Genomic DNA, 21,450 nt, shown 5'->3' on the forward strand with positions numbered 1-21,450 from the left:
ACATTATTACCCAACAAGTTACTATTTTGAATTTACATTAAATCATTGAATGCTGTACTTTTGGAATATTTATTTGAGTACCTGGTATGATAGAATGTTAAGGCTGGAAAGAATCCCACATCTTATTTGATTCAAACCCGTTAGTTTATAGACATCCAGTCTGAGTGTTTTCTAATATATCTTAGCCTTGGAGCTCAGACAGGACTGGAAACTCACTGTCTTGATTCCTGGTTTGGTATTCTTTCCATTACCTTTATTAGAAGGGATCTGGAATTAAATATTTTGAGATATCTGTTTGATGAGGTGTTTAAGGTTCAAGTATACTAGCATTATATAGCAGGATAGGAACAGATAGTTTGTCTGGTACAGAGACAATAAACTTTGTGCAATTATTTACTTTCTTTATCTCTGTTTTCTTAATCTATTATTATCCAGATAAGATCAGTTAAAAATAACAGGACCTTGGTTTCCTTTTTATAAATATCTTTAGGTTTGTCTTACGTAGTATTCATGGAAATAATCATGAGAGACTGTATATATTTCTACCACATGATGCTAGAAATAGGTCTGTATGTTTCTTTATTCCTCTAAGGTCCAAAAAGCATCAAACAGCATCTGAGGCCACAATCTATCATAAATACTTTATTTCACCTAGAAGGTACAATCTCTCAGGGGTTTCTTAATTAAAAAAGCTACAATCACATCATGTTGTAATTACATAAAAAACTGTGCTGTAAGTGGAACTACCTGACTTTAGACCATACGTATTTCTGTACAGTCTCCATGGAATGCACAGAGAACTATCTTCTCCTTTTGCTCCAATTAGTTGTTCTTGTATGTAAGTTGCTTTCTGTTGCAGTATATCCAGAGTAGGGAAATAACAAGGTCAGCCATGCCAAAGGTCGCTCCAAGTATGCAGGAGATGGGCCCTACCTGAGAGCAAAACAGAACAATTTTTTTTTTCACTTGAGCACAAGTGTAACCTAAATATTTCCATATTAAAGCTTAGTGTGCTTTCTTAAAGAATGTCAAAAGTATAATATGGTCTTATCTGCATTTGTCGTGAACACTAAACATGTACACATTTTGGGGGCCCCTCCCAGTGGTGGTGTGGTTAGGTTTGCGCATGTGCACTCCACTTCAGCAGCCTGGGGTTCACAGGTTCGGATCCCAGGTGCAGACCTATGCACCGCTCATCAAGCGGTGCTGTGGCAGTATCCCACATACAAAACAGAGGAAGATGGGCACAGATGTTAGCTCAGCAACAATCTTCCTCAAGCAAAAGAGGAGGATAGGCAACAGATACTAGCTCAGGACCAGTCTTCCTCACCAATAAATAAATAAAAATGTACACATTTTAGTTAACGTGCATTAAACTGTAACAAGGCTTCTGGTGAAAACTAAAAGTAATTACTGAGATGTTACTTTTTATTTCACCTTATATTAATTGGTAATAATTCTGCCAATAACCATAGAAGTGCCCTTACTAAGTCTTCGGCTGAGTACTGATCTGCACATACAAAGGATAAAACCCGGGGCTGGCCCTGTGGCCGAGTGGTTAAGTTCGCGAGCTCTGCTGCAGGCGGCCCAGTGTTTCGTTGGTTCGAATCCTGGGCGCGGACATGGCACTGCTCATCAAACCACGCTGAGGCAGCGTCCCACATGCCACAACTAGAAGGACCCACAACGAAGAAGATACAACTATGTTCCGGGGGGCTTTGGGGAGAAAAAGGAAAAAATAAAATCTTTAAAAAAAAAAATAAAAGGATAAAACCGCATGAGGAGAGAACCATCAGAAAGAAGTAGCCTATTCAGCAGAATGGGAATAATTCTCGTTCCTGACGGCCAGAATGGGAGAGTTACCAGGAGGATCACAGTCTGGTAGTGGGGTTCATTGATGAGCCCTAGAGTAATGTCTTCCTGGATGTGCTCTAACAGAACTTACAAGCAAACTGGGAATGGTCAAACTGATCTCAAGTGACTACCTGCCAGGAACAGGTCCAGAACTCTTTAAAGGAACACAAGAAAATCCAGCACTCACCAAAGTAGAATTCGCATGTGTTAGTTTTCTAGAGCTGTTGTAACACATTAACCACAAACTTGGTGTGGCTTAAAACAACAAAAATTTATTCTTTCACTCTTCTGGAGGCCAGAAGTCTGAAACCAAGTGAAGCAAGGAGAAAGCAGAGAGAAGGTGGTGTGATCCAGATGCCACACTGGCTGCAGGCTGGCACAGAGAAGTCTCCCAGGGCTTATAGCCCAGCTGAAGCGGGGCCGGAGGAGAAAGTGCTCAAGTGTGTGAATTTATTCAGTGCAGCTGAGCTTGCTCAATGATATGGAGCCATTGTGAATATTGATTTTTGGATTGCATTATAGATGAAGTTGCAAGGAACATCTGCTGTGACAGTACTGGTTAATGTGTCTTCAGTACACTGGTTTCAGGAACCATTGAGAAGTCTTTAGAGGCAATTATGATAATGAAAAATCTCTCAGAAGATAATACAAAGAAATTCACCTTAATGTCCTATAGTAGCCTGGCAGACTGCTTAAACCAAGAAAAAGTATCTGGCAAGCACTGGTATGAAGACTGAAAAATGCATGTCAAAAAGAAAAAAGCTTGCCAGTGGCACCTCCACCATGATTGTGCCCAAGCAACTCAGCAAGCTTTGAGAAAGAGGAGGAGCTCTGTTTCAAACAGCAAAGGGTAGTCAAAATTTGACCAAGTGGATTTGGTGGAACATCTCTTTTCTCAGACCTGTCATTACCAACATGGGCACATAAACTCATGTTTTTAAACTTTTATTGCATAAAGATTTTATAACTGCTCTGTCAGCTCAAGATTTGGGTCATGTTGCTGAGGATGTTCTGTCATACCTACATGCCAGACCACTGTGTACAAAGAGTGATGCATTATAGAAGATACTCAGCAAGAGAGTGATCAGACAGATGTTCTCTGGCAAGACCTACCAGACTAAGGAGAAAATAGAAATAGTATTAATTCAAAACAAACCTCTTGATGGGATTGTGTATCCCAACTTTTTTACAGAGCTTTACTTTATCCTAAAACAGTGAGATAACAAAATCTAATTAGAGATGGGAAAGACCTGATTTATGCAGAATCCACTGCTAAATTAAAACAAGCAAAGAAGTTTATTATCTACTATGTATATTGTGATGCTCAGAGACAGTAAGTATTCTTCAAGTGAGAAGATAAGAATGTGTTGGATAAAAACACACTCTGGAATACAAGCAGGTTCTCGTGAGCCATGTGGCTTTCGTCGTGTGCCTTCAGTGTGATGAGAGAACGGTCCTAATTCCACTGCCAGAATGTGGACTGTTGGCATGTGAAAAACACTGACTCCTCATTGTATGGCAATTTTTCACTTAAATCTCAGGAATGGTATGATGGTGACATGCTCCAAAGACTGTTCCTTTGCTTTAGGGGATGTAACCTCTGCAACCATCCCCCTCCTAAGGATGTTGGCTGTGGAGTTTGGTGACAAGGACATTGTTTCTACATCAGGAGATAAGGTTATCATAGTGTGGACGACAGTACTGTACGCTGGTAAGGACCTAAAATGGGTACAAGTGAGGCATTGCCCTTTTGCAGTACCAGAACGGGCTGGTAGTGAGGTAGTGAGTGATTCATTCAGCAAGCTCAGTTGTATTGAATACATTCACGGGTGATGTCTGACCCCATCAGGTTGTGGGACTGTGCTAGTCTGCCAGGGCTGCTGCCAGAAAATACCATAGACTTGGTGGCTTGAACAACAGAAATGCATTTGCTCACAGTTCTAGAGGCTAGAAGTTGAAGATCAAGTTGCTGGAAGTTGAAGATCAAGTTGCTGGCCTGCTTGGTTTCTCCTGAGGCCTCTCTCATTAGCTTGCAGACAGCTACCATCTCACAGTGTCCTCACACGGCCTTTTCTCTGTGCACGTGTGCTCCTGGTATCTCTTCCTCTTTTTATAAGGACTTCAGTCCCTTTGGATTAGGGCCCCAGCCATATGACCTCATTTTACCATAATTATCTCCTTAAAGGCCCTATCTCCAAATACGGTCACATTGATGGTTAAGGCTTCAACCTTTGAATTTTGGTGGGGGTCACAATTCAGTCCATAATAGGAGCATAGAATATGCAACATGTTTACAAGGACTAAAGGACCATGAGAAGTTGGTGTTCTGTATTTGATTATGTAATGAGGTTAATCAGTGGGTACTTTAATGAGAAAATTGAAATGTAGAATCCTAAGTCTTTTGCATCCCTGTACCTCTGAAGGGACACTTTTGTCCACACTCCTTGGTGGTAAATTCAGGATGTTTTCTGGCTCCAGTTTGATGAATTCCAGCTTGTCAGTAGTTCCCACAAAGACACAAGCCAATGTGGGACTTCCTAAATGATTCTGTTGCCGAAGCTGAATCTCTCCTGCTCTCCTTCCCAGCAGCCACCTCTGGCTCCAGATAAACGAGCATACGTTGACCTCAGACTTGCTTAAGACTCATCAAAGCTGGGCTGTCTCAGTGTACCAGAGCCGGGATGAGGAACACAGGAACAAACCCCCACACAGTTTTTTGGGACTGGGTTTCATCATGAAAGGACCGCATTGGGTGACCCAGGATAGTTGGTGTCCTTGGGACAGCTGCCTGCTTAGGTACCACTATCCAAAATGTGTCTCATCTTTCATGAGTGATTAGGATCTCCTGTGCTGCCTCCTCTCCTCTCTGTGTCTTCTTCCCCATGTTTGATTCTAGATACAGATGTATTTATTCTATATACGTGTATTTAGTCTTGAAAAACATGAAAGAAAAAAACTGAGTTTACATGCTGATTCTACCACTTACTAGTTTACTTGACTTTAGGCAAGTTATTAAATTTCTCTGCACATCAAATTCCTCATTTATAAAATTGAAATAGGAATTAATGCCCTCACAGGGTTGTCATAAAGATTAAGATAACTTAGGTAGGCAACCAGCCTGGTACTTAGAACATAGCAGGCACTCAGAACATTGACTCACTGTCCCCCTCTGTCATGGTGCGAGGTGGGAGGAGAAAGGAGAGGCAGTTTGGAGAAGGAAGAATGAAGAGAAAAGTGGAAAGTTCCACTTTTACACGAGGATTTGGCATCGGTATGCTAAGCGTTATAAATGATTTGTAAACTTTAAATATCACCCTGCATGGCACGCTGTAAATTAGGGACTTAGCTGAGCAGTACAACAGGAATTGCATTTGTACCATTTGAGTTAAATTGTTGTTAATGCCCTTATGTCATATAGTGACAGCAGTTAATTTCAAATTTATCCATTAAAATCACCTGGTTGATCTGTTAAAAAATACTGTATTGTATCTCACAAGGTTGTAATCTATCATAACATTAATAAAAAATAAAATAAAATAAAATACTGTATTGTAAATTAATTGAAGGGTACCACAAAAAGTTTTGTGAAGTGTTATGGAATCCCCTGCTTAAAACTCCTCTCTCTTCTCATTGCCCATGTTATGAGTCTAAACTCTTTCACCATGCGTGACCTGGCCGCTGCTTACTCCTGTAGCCTCAGTTTCCCCCACCCTCCTCGCTCAGCTCTTGCCTCTAATGCTGGGCTTCCTCCTCATCAAACTGCTGTAGGTTTCTCTTGCCTGGACTCACATGTGCGGTACAGTCTGCTTGAGACACGCTTTCCATCTCTTCACCTGACTGACTCCTGGTTATCCTCTATTCTCCTGGAAAGCCTGGGTGAGGGACCCCTTCTAGAAATCATCCTATGTATCATCATGTATTTAGTGCCTAGCACAGTACCAGGCACATTACGATTTCGGTAAATACTTGTTAGTTGAATGAATCAGTACTCAACCTAAATACAAAGGATTATAATGATAAAATTTCCCCATTACATGTGTAGTTGTTCAACCTGTAAATTTTCAAATCTCATTTAAGTAAAAAAAATAGTTTATCCTTTCGTGTACATATTATGTCCTACTTGATATAGTGCATCACGTCTAAAATGGGTTGAGGTCGGCCTCCTTCCTGTAGCTGCTCTAAGAGGTTTATAAATGCCTGTGCAGCCATTCGTTTTGACTTGGGTTTTTCAAAAGAGAAAAAATAAAATATAATGACTACTGTCACCACACAAGAAGAGCATTCTCATAGGAAGCCTCTTCCTCTTAAATTTGCATCTAGGGAAAATAAGCTGTTTATAAGGGTACTTTAAAAGATAGTCAAAAGATTTAGGTTGTTGATATAAAATATCAAAAAACATATGTGTTTGTAGAGAAATGTATCTCAGAAAGAAACATTAACAGTAAACCAAGTGATCACAGTGAAGTTATGTAATCAGGTTGTCTCATTGAGCTTTTCCTTTCATGAAATTGTTGACGTTCTGAAGAATTTTTTTTCAGGTGCATCTGCTTAACACGGAGCATGGCATCCAAGGGTGGTATAAAACAATTCTGAGAAAGTGAATGGGGTGTGAGCTTTTTTTTTATTTGCTTCACAAGTAATTTACTTTAAAAAAATGAACATCTGTTATTTTGAAGCTAATCTTAGTGTATTGAATGCTTTTAACCATTTCTCAGTCCCACAGTCTTTTATCTTGCCTCTCCTGCTGTGCTCCCACCACCCCTGATCCTGTTAGCAGACCTTGAGCCGGCCTCAGACTCACCAGAGGACGGCTTTGGTTTCAGCTGCTCTTCTGCAAGAGGAAGTGAATGCTGGGGGTTTTCTCTGTGGTACAGTGGTGATAAAGCTGTGGTGGTCTTATCTCTCTCTTAGGTAGTGGCTCTTTATGACTACACAGCGAATCGATCAGATGAACTAACCATCCATCGCGGAGACATTATCCGAGTGTTTTTCAAAGATAATGAAGACTGGTGGTATGGCAGCGTAGGGAAGGGACAGGAAGGGTATTTTCCAGCTAATCATGTGGCTAGTGAAAGTAAGTTTTATGCTCCCTTCCTGGTTTACTACTATGGTATAACTGATAGTCCAAGATTTTATCATTTTCTACCCTTTAATTGACTGTCTTTCAATTTTTGCATATGTTTACCAATGGTTATTGCTTTTCATTCTCGTGATGCTAAAACATGGAAAGGGGGAGGCGGTACACTGGAAAGCGATCACCTTCTGAGATTGGAATATTTGTGCACAGACTTCTCATCCCCAGGGCCTGCCCGTCTGGCTACCAGCCTCCTCCTCCAGCCCCTTTCCCTGCCACCGCTTCACGCTCAGTTGTGTCAGCTCTTCTCTTGCCATGGTGACTCCCCAGCTGGCAGGTTCCTTAAGAACCTCCAGGTCCGCAGCTCCTGTTCTTTCACTTCGTGTACCTCAGTCCTGGCTGTTCCCTGCTGAAAGAAAACTACGTTAGATAATGTCATTCTCCAGTAAATTGAGCCCTCGTTTGTGAAGGAAAAGAAATGAGCTGGAGAAGAAATTCTAAATAAGAGCTTCTGAAAGCTGCAGATTTACTAGTAGGCCTTGAGAGGTGAAAACAGAACTAACACAGAGAGCCTAAAGATAAAATAGTGTAAAGACTGGAGAAAGGGGAGAAATATAGTCATGCTTCTTCAGAAGAGTGCTTCCTGTCAGCAATTAACGTGACCGTGTGGTAGGAAGACACCACACGCAGGGTCAGGAAAACTGATTCTGACGCTGGCTCAACAGCTGATACTGATATGCCTCAGTTTCCTCCCGTAAAATGAGGAAGTTGGACTCGATCATCTCTAAGCTTTCTTCCAGAAACAGTAAAATCGGATAGTTCTGATTTAAAATGTAGTAAGGCAGGCTTGAGAGCACTCTATGTTTTGAATATTTGTTGCTAAGTCTTCTGTTTCTGCAAAGAAGTAATTATTATAAATGATAGTTGGTTTTCAGGCTAGTCTGTGAACCTCCATTTAATCCAAACTATGGCTGAACAGAAGTACTATTGATTCCCCTGAGTTCTGAATTTTGAGAGCAAAAGAGATGATGGAAAGGAGGAAGAAGAGCTTCTCCCCTGAGTCCTGGAGGCTGGGCTGCGCCTGATGGAGCATTCCTCTTTGGCGCCTGCCACTGCCTTGTCTGCACCCTGGGACTTCCCAGTGCCCCTCCCTGTCCCTCAGGGCTCCAGGACTCTCTGCAGCTCCCGTCCTGGGCTCCTCTGCCTCCTCAGCACTCTCCTCCCCTCAGAAGTGCTCGTGTCACCTCTCTCCTAACGAAATCCTTCATCTCCTCTGTGCCACTGTTCTCCTTCTTTGCTGAGTAGTAAATGACTGACAGCTCTGAAACTCTATATTTTTATGTTTAAAAGAGGATGCATAATGGAGAACACTTAAGCAGGGTGGAAGGAAGAAATTTTAGGTCGCTTTCTTTCCCAGTCACCTCCCAAAAGCTCAGCACTTCCAACTCACAGACCTTCTCAGACGCCCACACTCCTCCCAGCAGCGGCTTCCCCACAGGACCCACAGCTGGAGCTGGGCAGGGATAGCTTCTGTTTTTAAATGAAGAGCTATCTGCATAATCATACTCACTCTGGAGGATATCTGTCATTTTAACTAGATGTTACCATCCGTTGTTTCTTCCAGATACAAATGGAAACATTTAAAGTTTTTCTTACTTGACAATATAAAAAGATTCTGAGTTTCCAGACAGGATGGTGTTAGGTGCTTTAACTTTACAACCTAGTTAGTTTGCCGAAATAACTTCTTAGGCTTGCAAATCTTGAGAGGCTATACATATTTGATTTAAGTGAGCTAAAAATTCAGTAGAATTTGGTTTTCTTCCATAATAACCAAAGTGAGACTTCTGAAGTGTACTGCAATGACGGTGGTTGGCCGCATGCAGAAATCTGTTCCATGTCTCCAGTAGTGACCATCCGTCGACTGCCATTGTTCTTTGTATCCCAGAATACTTGATGTCTTCTTTTGGCATCAGTCACTGCTTCTTGAAAAAGCCTTGTAAAGGCCAGAATAAAAAGAAAAAATCTCAGAAAACCTGAGAATATAGTGATTGAATTCTCACTTCATCAGAGATTATTTCCCTTTCCCTTTTATCCTACTTTTTACCTGAATTTAACGAAAACTCGCTTGTCCAGTTTTAACATTAGAGGAAAAAATTACTTTCAGCAGCATATTCCACTCCAAAATAGTGGGAGAAATTGTCCTTTATCTGAATCCAAATACACCAAGCACCTGATCGGAAGGAGTATATATGTGAACAGATCTCTACCAGTTGTCCACCTGAGAGTGGGTCCTCAGGAGAATACCGCAGCAGAAGGCGCTATACAGGACTCACTCCCTTTCTGTCTTAGGCTATTGGAAATAAAAACAGCATCAGCTTCCCTTAATCACATCTAACATCCTTTCCAATAAGACACAAAGAAGCCCCATAATAGGGCCGGCCCGGTGGCGCAGCGGTTAAGTTCGCACACTCCACTTCTCAGCGGCCCAGGGTTCGCCACTTCGAATCCCGGGTGCAGACATGGCACTGCTTGGCATGCCATGCTGTGGTAGGCAGTAGACATCCCACGTATAAAGTAGAGGAAGATGGGCACAGATGTTAGCTCAGGGCCAGGCTTCCTCAACAAAAAAGAGGAGGACTGGCAGTAGTTAGCTCAGGGCTAATCTTCCTCAAAAAAAAAAAAAAGCCAAATAATAAAATCAACCCATACACAAGCCAGTCTTAGAATTTTCGTCAGGTGTATTTTAGCAGTTTCTCTCAATTCAGTTGCCCAAGTCATTTTACCTAGTTAAATTTTCTTTTTAGCCCTTTAAAATTCCCACATAACTTTTTAGATTCAACACCTTTTGTAGATTAAATAGATTTATAATCTTAATCTTACATAATCTTAATTAATCTTGGATTTTAAGACTCTTAGATTCAGCATGGTGAGTAGATTCAGTATTGTGTATAGAACTAGCCCCGTGCTTATTTATTTCACACATCTTCCCAAATTATCCTTTCTCCATACCTCCACCTGGCAAAATCTTACCTATTCTTTAGAGTCTGAGATACTTCCCACTTCTTCCATTAAAGCGTTTGCCATCCCCTCATCAGAATTTGTCTTTGTTGCTACTCTCTTTCAAATAACATCACGCTCTGTTTTATGTTACGGTTACTTGTGAGCATATCTGTCTCTGATCAGACTGTCAGCTTCTTGAGAGCAAAGACTGTCTTTTGATCATCTTCACATCTCCTCCAGCAGTACTTAGCAGGTAACCTTGCATAATGTAGGTTCCTGGTAAATGTGTATTGAGATAAAATGAAATAAGCATCTGCATGACCACACAGTAAGTGAAAATGACACCTTCTACATCTCTGAAATCCTGCTGATCAAAGCTTAGCAATTATAGATTATATTCTTCTGATAACTAATGTTTAAGGCTACAAATCATCTTAACAATACGTGCTGGGTAGCTTAGACCAAGGAAGTGGCTACCAGTCTCCTTAGTTTCATATCTGCCCCCCCCATCGTTGTTTTTCCGCATGAACAGTGCTTCTCCATTTGATGACATGAGCTTCTTTTTCAATTCCAGCACTGTATCAGGAACTGCCTCCAGAGATAAAGGAGCGATCCCCTCCTTTAACTCCCACAGAAAAAACCAAAATGGAAAAACCTTCTTCAGCTCCTCAAAAGGTAAATGTTTTCAAGAATAGGTATTGCACATATACTTTGATTTTCACTCTCTCTGGATAAAATATTACTTTATTTTTCATGCTCATATCCTTCATTGTTTACATTATAATTTCTTTTAATATTGGCACCAACATGAAATATATAAGGCAAATATTATTGTAGCCATTTTTCAGATAAGGAAACTGAGGAGGCTCAGAGAGATTATAAAATAGACCCCCAAGTCACAGCCCAAGAGGTGGGACGAGGACCCACACTGGAACTTGTGGCTTTAAATGTGATGCTGTTTCCACTCTATGCCTGTTTCTGTAACTGTGATACTGACACTGTCATTGGTCCCTCCTGAGGGGTCCACATTTATGCTGAAGGTCGCTGGAGCCCACAGAATACAGATGTTCTGTCTTCCTGGAGCATTCCTTTACTCACTAATCATTTAAAATGTTTTCAGGTTAAGATGAATATGGATACATTATTGGCCAGAGAAATGTGATGTTTTTAGCCTGTATCGTCAGACACCTCAGAGGTGTCAGTCAGTATTCTTCTGATGTTAGTGGTACTATGGTAGAAAAGTTTAGTAAGCACCATACCAGCATCTGTGTTAGTTACTAAACTTGTTCTGTGACATTAGCTCTAGCCTTAGACTGAATAACTTTGCTGCTTCTTGACTCCATGAACTGGCATGTATGTGTGTGTGCATATATATATATATATATATATATATATATTTTTTTTTTTTTAAACAAATTCCATGTCATGGTAGAGTTTTTGATGGTTGGGCCTGTCTTGTATTGTTCAGTCACTCCTCTTGTATCTGTTGAGCGCTGACTTCCATACTGAGCACCCTGCCAGTCCTCACTGAGACAAGGTTGAGTGGGCAAGGTGCTTGCCCTTGAGGAGCTACAGGCTGGTGAGGCCCTGCAGGCAGGCCTTTCCAGTGGATTGCCATGCGCCCTGTAGTGAAGATCTGTACAAGTGCATTGGGAACACATAGGAAGAAACCCCCTGAGTCTGCCCTGGGGAGGTCATGCTTAAGCTGCAGCTTATAGGATGAAAAAGTATGTGCCAGGTAGATGATCTTAGAGAAAACGTTCTCGCAGGGGGAATAACTTGAGTAAGGTGTGACATGGTACGGCTGAGTTTGGGGAGCATAGGGTCTAATGGAGAGAAGGACAGGAGAAGTGCAGGAGCCGGGCCATGGGGAACCTTGTGTACTCTCCTCAGATGCTTCAGATGCTTCAGACAAAAAGGATCCCCTGGAGAAGGTAATCCAGGGAGTGACATGTATAGATTTCCATGTAAAAATGTCATTCTAGTGACAGCATAGTGGTTGGATTAGAGGTGGCTAAGACCCGGGGCAGGGAAATTAGTTAGGAATCCATTGACATAAAATATAAAAGCTTGAACTAGTGGGATTGGAGGGGAGGGGTCATAAGATATAACTGACAGGATTTTGTGATTGACTGGACATGTTCAGTGAGGTTGGCATCTAGGACTGTGCTCAGGGCCCTGGCTTATTATACAACTGAACAGGTAGTGGTACTGCAGAAATAGTGAAAGAGGAAGATTGGAGGAGATGGAGACAAGGAATGGTGGGGAGTAGCATGTGATGAGTTCCGTTTTAGTTACCTTGGTTTGTTAGTAGTGTCTGTAGTGCCCCCAGGTAGAAATAATCATCACTAAGGAACCAGAAGTGCAGGATTGGAATTCCAGAGAAGGTAGGGCTTCAAAATAAAATGGGGAGGAGTTAGTGTATTCACCGTGTTATACCCCTAGAGTTGAAGCTTGCAGTGAAGGAGATAACCCAGAAAAAATGTTGTAGAGTTCTGAGAGAAGGCGGCCAAGGTCAGAAGCCCAGTTGGATGCTGGTACTTAAGGGACAGTCAAAGGAAGAGGAGAAGATTAAGAATAATTGAAGGGGAAGGAAGAAGCCAGGAAAAAGACATGTCCTGGAAGCCAAGGAAGAAGAAAGGTTCAAGGAGGGTATGGTCAGTAGTGTCAGAAACAGGCGGTCAGTTTGGTTGCCTAAGCACAAGGCAATCAGGAGGGCCCGGGCCCCTTTGCACTGGTATTCAGGATTGATACTGGTATAACAGGATTGAAGAGTAGAATGGGCCTCAGCAAGTAAACTCATGGAAGTCAGTCCCAGAACTTCACTCGAAGTAAAAAAAGGGTCAAGCAGTGGCTGGAGGGAATAACTTTTTAAATGTTGGAGTGACACACAAAATTATACACTAAGGAGACAAAGCCAATGGACAGGTCCAGGGTGAAGATAGGTAAAGAAAGCACACATGAATCTTGGAGGAAGCAGAAAGTTTTTATTAGAAAGACAGGTTAATAGATTAGTCTCGGGTTGGAGCAGCGGATCTCAACTAAGGGTGATTTTTGCCTCCCAGGAGACCCTTGGCAGTGTGTGCAGGTATTTTTGGTCATCTCAACTGCAAAGACGGGGGATATTACTGGCATCTACTGGCTAGAGATCACGGATATTGCTAAAAGTCTTATAATGCAAATGACAGCCCCCCTCAACAAAGAATTATCTGGCCAAAAATGTCAGCGGTGTTGAGCCTAGAACGGTACCCCTCTGCGACAGGTACATGTGCATGAGGATGCAGATAAGTTGATAGAGTGGAAGTCTAGAAATTAAGGATATCTTTATGTTCTCCAAAACAGAAAGGAAAGTCCACTTCAAATGCAAGAGTCAGAGGAGTGAGCTGGGAAGAAGAATAGTGACCGTTAGAATACCTGTAAGGACGGAGGGAACAGGAGCTCGTTTGGGACCTAGAAAGAGATTCCTGAGTAGTTCTCAGAGCTGCTGCTTGGATACCATAAAAGTGTAGGTGGCATAATTCTGTGTAGTTGGAGCTTTTCTTCATTAGTGCTCGGCATCTAGGGCATAGCCGTGGAGAAGGCAGACTTGGTTTGATACGTAATTGGAGTTGTTGTGGGTGTGATAGAGGACAAGAGGGTGGGAGACTTGATAGCGTTGGTAAGAGAGTCACTGGAGTGACGCACCATGGAGGGTCAGCCAGATTGGAAAGGACGTGGTATCAGGAGAAGACTGGCAGACTTAGAAAGCAAGGTTCTTTGCAAGGTTGCAGAAGCCACCCACACCCAGGTAGAAGCAAAGTGTCACACAGTGAAGGAGTTCACAGACTGAACTGTGGTGCATAAAGCCAGAAACTCTTTTGCTTGTTTAATATTTCATATGTCAGGCAGCTCAAGGTTAGGATAAATTCACAGAGTAGGTATAGGAGCTGAAGTGAAGTTGAAGGACGTGATTAGACCTGAGCTAGCCGAGGAGCCAGCACCCAGGGTGTTGTGCAGGTTGTCCTCTTGGACAGTAAAATTCCAGGATGACTGCAAGAGTTGGGATGAAGGAGACACTGGTGAACCAAGAGCTGAATTCTTAATTCTTGGTTAGAGCAGATGTCTCAACCTTGGCTTTGCATCGATATCAGCTACAAAATTAAAAAAATCAATGCCGATGCCTGTCCCCACACGAGATTGATTTAATTGGTCTGGAATGGGTAGATTGCAAAAGCTTTCCAGGTGATTTTAATGTGCAGCCAACTTTGAGAACCATTGTGTTAGAGTGACCACAAGGTCTGAAGGTAACAGCTGCAAAGATAAGCAGAGGTTATTATTGCCAGGTGTCAAGGCTCCCAAGGAGGGGTGCTTTGAAAGAATAACAGCCTAAAATCAGCAGCTGAGAGCTAAGAGGAGGCCAGTGTTAACTCCAGTCCTCATGGCTCACGGTTGGGTTATGTGAGAATGAACAGCCTATGCTGCAAAGAACTGAAAGAAAAATGTTTCTTGGTAAAATACCAGTTTCAAATACAGCAAGAATCTATGGTGATGGTTGACTATGCCAGTATGGGGACTACAAGGGATACAGTTGAAAGGGCTGGCAAGCAATTTGACTGTGGGCAAATGTTACATGTGTAATATTATCCATTGTCTGGAATGCACTAAATTTAAGAATGTAGGAAGATGCTAATGTAAATATGCAACCTTAAGGTGTTTAATGCAATGAAAGCATTTATAACATTGGCATAGGCAGTCACTGTGACAGGTAACAATGTTTGTAGTCTGTCAAGAACTGTGTGAGATGCTGTGAAAGACACAGGCTTTACTTGTAGTGGCTTACTGGTACCTCTGACTCTGCATCACGCTGACCTCTGAAATTGGGGTCACCTAACTCCCCCCTCTGTGTGCTCCTGTCCAATAGCCTTGAACTAATTCTGCCTCAACTAGACGAGCTAGAAGGAATTCTCTCAGCATCTTCCTGGTTGCTGTGAAGTTGGCGTTGCCTTCCTCTTCCTAATGCGCCTGTGTGCTGTGGATAGAGACCCCCTGCCTGCTGCCAGCACTGCCTGCTTCTCACTGCCCGTGCCTCTCCCTGCTTAGGTGATGCCTACTGCATCATGGCCTTGGTCTAGACTAGTTGACTTTTTAACTTTGTGTGCCTTTTCCTCTCACAGACTGGTCTCCATGCTTAAACCTGCCTTCATTTTCTATCCCAGCAGACCAGTCCTTCAGATATCCAGCTCAACCCTGAGGTCTGCTTCAGGCTAATCCCACTGCTGCGTGAAACCTAATTCTAATGGACCTCAGAGAACTTGCCAACATGCACAGCAAAACATTTGAAAACATAAGTAAAGGAAGGGAGTTGCAGACGATGAGAATCCATTTGGGTAAAGGAGTAGAAAGGTTCTTATGGAGAAGATGGAGCTCAAATTGGGCTTTAAAGTTTAAGACGCATGGATTTCCTTTATTGAAAAACATGATTGATCTGCTTTATCTGAATCCATGTGTTAAAATAAAGTCCTACATATATTTTTCCTTTGGGGAATGTACCACATATATAGTTGGGCAATGTTTTACTTCCCTGTGGGGAAAGTATAAAGAATGATCAATGCTTACGGAAAAAGAAGTCCCTGAGGAACGTGAATGCTGTCCCAGGTAATCACAATGCCGTGGGGGCACTGGGTCATGACGCGAACAGCCAGCCCTGAGACGCACGCGACTGGGCTTCCTTAGCACCTGGCATTGCTTGTGTCTTCAGTTTAGTTCCTTTATCAGAATATATATGGTTTGAGTTTATCAAGATCCTGCCTTATAAACCTACCACAAATTCCATCAGATGTTTAACTTCATGTGCAAGTTTTATTTTTATCATCATATATAAGATATGTTAAAAGAAGAAGAACATGAAAAGTAGTCTGTGGTAAGTGACAAAATTGAGGGGGGAGTCCTGAGTTCATAGAATTCTAGAACTGGTGACAGGGAGGGGACCTGAGAGATCATTCCTGATGATTCTAGTCAATTCCTTCATTTTATAGATGAGGAAATCGAGATCCAGAATGGTCGTAAGAGGCTTGTTCAGAATGACACTCCCGGTTAGGAGTTCGGCCCCCACATTCTCAGGCTGGTCCCCTTTTTCATCCACCAGCTAGTCAGTGAAATAGACAGGCAGCTGTTACCTGCACAGCCAGCCACATTTTGTGTCACACTGGTGTTTTATATCCCTGTTTGTTTCATTGTACCCTTCTTCATGTGAAGTCTTTAGAATTGTATTCTCTACACTTTTTTAGGAAAAAAGGAAAGAAACCTCTATAGTTTTCTTTCTTTTTTAAATTATTTCTATTCAAACAATGGAATAAGAAGTAAATTATACCTTTTAATAGCTTGGCAGCTGCTGACACTTGTAAGTTCTTCCAAGTGGAACACACCTGTTGTATTACTAAATGTGCCAGGTACCTTCCAGCATTTCATCTCGTTCATGGAAATGTTAGTGGGTGATGGCAGCGTTTGCCTCTCCCACTGCAGGAAGACGGGACAAGCATGAGTTAGTTTTCTCCACAACAGTCCAGAGTCCCCGAGCAAATCAGTGCTCACCTACACCATGGCATGGGGCATGGGGCATGGGAGGGTGTCCTCCTCAGCGTCCTCCACAGCGAGCTGTGAACTCGCATCTGATGGAAGGGAGAAACCTGCTGCCCTCAGGGAGGAAGGAATGCAGAAGCTTTGAGAAAAGTAGTGCTGGCAACCTCAGTTTACTTGTATTTTGTTTTGCCCTTCTTTTTTTTTAGATTTTTTTATTTTTTGATAGCCTAAGCATTAACCTATATCATTCATTTGGGGAGGAAAGTTGTTAAAATTCCTTTTTTTTAATTATTTTAAGTTCTACTATAAAAGTAATATATCCTCATAGTTTTAAAAATTCAACCAGTAAGGAATAGTGTAAATGGAAAATAAAACTCCTCTGTCCTAATATTCATGTTCACTCCAGTAGTTTCTTGCATATCCTGCAAAAAATGTTCTCTGTGTTTGTAAACATGCATATCTTTATTCATGTCTATTCTTTGTTTTGATGAAACTAGGATCATAATTAATATTCTGATTTTTTTCTTTCACCAATATATCTTGGACGTCTTTTCTTATTAGCACAGGCAGTTCTGTTTTTTTAAGTTTCAAGATACTGAAATACCCAATTTTCTTTTTGTTAATTCCTGAAGTGCCCAGTATTTTTAATTTCTGAAAATACTCAGTTTTCTTTTTTTATTTCTAAAAAAAAAAAAACCCAATGTAGAAAAGTACCTTCTACCTTCTATAATGTTTCAACATCAACACAACCAGGTATGTTTTTGTATAAACACCAGATGTATAGTAATAATTTCTCCCAGGAATGTTAGCTTATTTCTGTGAATGTAAAGAAATTACTGTGATATTTTTGCTTATGTCTTTCTCTAAAAACTCATTAAATGAATAATAGTTATTAGTTTTACTATTTCAAGATAAAAATATCCATCATAGCTCATGTCTTCATTATCTTGAGTATTTACTTAGTATGCAGAGTCAGTAGGGCAAGCTGCTAATTCAGAAGAGCTGGCTGCTGACCCAGAGTACACTCTCCACTTATATTCAGGACAGCTGTGTTCTTGTCTAATCCAAAACAAGAACAGAGAACCCAGAAGCATCAGATAGCTCCAGAGCAGTTCCTCTTCCAGCCACACACACACGCACACAGAACTTTACATTGGTAACCCTGTCAACCTCCCAGAGAAATAGCAGGCGATAAATAAATGGTCTTCAATGTGCATGTGTCTGTCTTAGTCTACAAAATATCTAGTTTTCGTTTACCCTCTTCATCCCAAAAGTAGTCAGTTCATTAAAGCCTGGATTAATTGCCCTTGTATATCACTATTTTTAAAAATCACTTCATATAGAAAAAAATTGCTTCCACTTACTAGTCCTTGTACCAGGAGTTCATCTGAATTGTTCTTGACTGTAGGGATAGTATGATTTTACTACTGTGTTAAGTACAGCAACAAATTTCTAATAGATAGTGGTTATGCTGAAGCAGATTTTCCAAACACCTGGAAGTTAGTTAATGTACACTAAGTCATGGAAAATCCGATCCTAATTGTTATTGCCTCCTTCTTATTGCTAAAGAATACTGTCAACTTATACCTTATTTTAGTAATTTTGTTTATCGAAGAAAGTGCAGTTATTTCTAATTTGTTATATTAAATCGATAAGAAATAATTTACACTTGGATTTGCTTTAAAATTTTAGGAGTATTTGAAGTTTTCTTCCTTTATCTGAAGAGAACTAAATCAAAATCTTAACTAATAAGTAAATTAAAGCTAAAGTACTTCTTTGTGTCCCATAAGGAATCTCAGTGTGGACAAAACTGATATATATTTCTTTTCTCCCCTGATCTGTTCCCATAACTTATAAATATTTTGAGGAAAAAATACTAATTTCAAAAAATGTTATTTACTTTTGAAAAATATCCATTAGTCTGAAGATATAACATGTCCTGCAAAGAGATTAAATGGAACCCTGATGGTGTGACAGCAAAGCCAGTGTGAGTCACCTCACACCCACAGATTCCACCCCAGTCACGTCCGTGAGTGTTCTCCCCAGAGGCTCAGAAAGCCTCAGAGTCTCGTACCCTGCCGGAGCCCATGAGAGCTGCGCTCTGCTGAAGGAGCCCGTGACCAGTGTGGCTGCTCATGCTCCTTTCACACGCATGCCTCGGCCATTGGACCTGACACGGGCTCCTCAGCAGCTCTGGTACTTGCCACGTTGGGTGGTTCCCCTCCGTGTCTCCAGGACCCCTCTCCCTTGACAGAGGGAGGCCCCACAGGCTGCTTGCCTTCTCAGTTGATGCAGCCTGGGAGCAGGGCCTGAGTAGTCACCAGTGGTTCTGAAGTAACCCCCAGAGTCTCCACCCCAAAACTGAGTTTGGGGAGCCTGTCATTTCCTTGAGGTCTTCCAGCTCCCATTACTTAAAACTTATACAGAATAACAGAAGGGTGATATTGTTTCCCAATTTAGCAACCCACTAATTCTTCAGCTGATCTGAGTCTCTGAGCCCAGCCTCTGTCACATCTCATTTTCTTGTACAGATCTTCCATGAAAATTCAATTGAGAGAGTTAAATAAATTCTCAATAAAGATTTCATAACTGTTTCAGTAACTGTTAAGTATTTGTAGGACATTCTTTCATGACTCTGAGAAGGCAGGCATAGATTTTAATCTTTGGATGTTGCATGTACATAAAAGTATAGAGTAAGGGATGCTGTGCTGGGTCAGACCAATGTTCCACATGGCCCGGTACTCTCCCTGACAGTGACTTTAAGGTAGTTTGATACGATAGGATGATGTCTGTGTCCATGATGATATTATTCAAAGGTTAACCTAAATAGCAGTAACGTCCCTCCAGTAATCTATTTTAAATCTAAAGTGTGAAAGATGTTATTGAGAGAACTCCCCACCAATCATTCCTAGTTGTGAACTGTCCTTTAGATAGTGGCAGAATTATTATGAGTCACCCTCTCTTTTGACTTGACAATCAGCATGACCTATTTTTGGAAGTTCTCTGATCTCCTGACTCTGCTATCCTCTTCTTTTGTCGAACACTCCAGGGTTCCTCAACGTTGGCACTATTGGCATTTTGGGCTAGATAATTCTTTGTTTGGGAGGAATATGTTGTACATTATAGGATATTTAGCAGCATCCCTGGCCTCGATCTACTAGAGGCCAGAAGCACTAACCCCCTCCAGTTGTGACAATCAAAAATGTCTTCCAGACATTGCCAAATTTCCCCTGGGGGCCCCCCACCCAAGGTTGAGAGCTATTGTTTGTTTTAGTAGAAAACTATATAATATACAATATTACATATGTTATATATATTTTAGGATAAACGTGTGTTTTCCTTAAATTATAATTCTTATTTTAAGGTCCTGTTAATAGAATGTTGCCGTCATTTTCCATTACCTGCAAGTATATAAATAGTGGTGTTGGGGTTATAGATATCCTACTTAAAAACGGTAGTTGTGGGGCCAGCCTGGTGGCGCAGCAGTTAAGTTTGCACTTTCCGCTTTGGCGGCCCAGGGTTCACTGGTTCAGATCCCGGGTGTGGACATGGCACCACTTGGCAAGCCAAGCTGTGGTAGGTGTCCCACATATAAAATAGAGGAAGATGGGCACGGATGTTAGCTCAGGGCCAGTCTTCCTCAGCAAAAGGAGGATTGGCAGCAGATGTTAGCTCAGGGCTAATCTTCCTCAAAAAAAAAAAAAGCAAAAAAACAGTAGTTTCACGTAAAGATGTGTCCAGCTAACTGAAGCTCATCATGATGAGTATATATAATGTCTCTTAATTAAATTGAAATATCTTGACTACTGTTTATTTCCTTTGCTTGAGAAATTAGCTGTCTGCTCATCTTTATGTAAACCGAGGAAAATTAACTGCTGATGTTCTCGTTCCTGCTTAGCAGTCCCAGTAATATGGTCATAATCTCCAATTCTAATGTGGTTCTCCTGTAGTTGTCATAAAAAGGAAAGAATGGTTTTTATTTCAATGTCTCTTTATCCACATGAGCCATGCGTACAATGAAAGCTCTTTTTCAACATATTAGAAAATTTGCTTTTTCTCTCTTTCACTGAACTTTTTTGTACATAAGTTTAAAGCAATATAAATATATACAGATATTCAGATGATGAGGTAGAAGGAGTCACTTGCTTAAATTGGGCTGCAGACAGACTGGCCAGAAATCCCCTCAGTCAGAGACATCTCTTTTCTCACATAATCTCATAGCATGTTGTTTATCTCTTAGCGTATTTATCACTGCTACCTCGATGCCAAGTTATTTATGCATATATTTGCCCTCGAGAAATTATGAGCCTCTGCATCACCGTGTCTGTTTAATATTGTTTGTTGAGAGGAAGATTGAAGTGCTTGATGAGTAGGGTTGATAAGAATCAAGATTCAAACCAGAGGGAGGTCAGAAGGCAAGAAAGGGAAGAGATGGGGTCACAGCAAATGTGCTTATTGGCTTCTACGCTGTACTCGCTGTGTCAGCTTCAGACAGAGAAGTCTGGAATCGGTCCTGAGCTCAGCTACCCCACGAATTGCCAGTTTGGTATATGCCAGATTAATAGTTCTCAAGCTGCCAGGCCTTAGAGTCACCTTGGGCTCTTGTGTAAAAATACCAGTGCCAAGACCCTACCCCAAATGTGCTGGTCTTTGGGAGGTACTCCTTTATATTCCTAAAAGCCTCCTTTGTGGCCACAGTTGTGTAACTTTGTAGAGAAGGCTCTTCCAACCTCGTTGGAGGAGAAATGGATCTACTTCAGGCCCTCAATCTCTAGATGTAAAGCTCCAGTCGACCTGACTGTGGAGCAATCATAAGCCGTTCCTTCCACATACCTCCATGAGACCAATGGGAACCAACTGCCAATAGTCTCATTCCCCCCAAAGCCCCCACCTTAGCACTTTACATAGAAGATATTCTTGGTAAATGGTTGTGATTTGATTGAGATAGAGCTTCCAAAACTGGA

The 21,450-nt window shown here is 41.5% G+C and overlaps 1 protein-coding gene across 10 annotated transcripts in view; it reads left to right on the forward strand.

The window, feature by feature from the left end:
- The window catches only part of AHI1 (Abelson helper integration site 1), a 178,487-nt gene that overhangs the window by 131,361 nt on the left and 25,676 nt on the right, over window positions 1-21,450 (forward strand). For 6 of the 10 annotated variants that reach the window (XM_046677791.1, XM_046677796.1, XM_046677792.1 and 3 more), the window contains 2 exons: window positions 6,766-6,928; window positions 10,503-10,603. The exons of 1 other annotated variant lie outside the window; for it this stretch is intronic. In XM_046677791.1, the coding sequence (XP_046533747.1) occupies window positions 6,766-6,928; window positions 10,503-10,603 (264 nt within the window). Of the gene's footprint in view, window positions 1-4,440; window positions 5,307-6,765; window positions 6,929-10,502; window positions 10,604-21,450 lie in introns of those variants that run through there. 3 more of the 10 variants (XR_006890852.1, XR_006890851.1, XM_046677798.1) reach the window with 2 other exon arrangements.

This window comes from Equus quagga, chromosome 11 (assembly GCF_021613505.1).
Source record: "Equus quagga isolate Etosha38 chromosome 11, UCLA_HA_Equagga_1.0, whole genome shotgun sequence".
In the NCBI taxonomy this organism is placed as follows: Eukaryota; Metazoa; Chordata; class Mammalia; order Perissodactyla; family Equidae; genus Equus; species Equus quagga.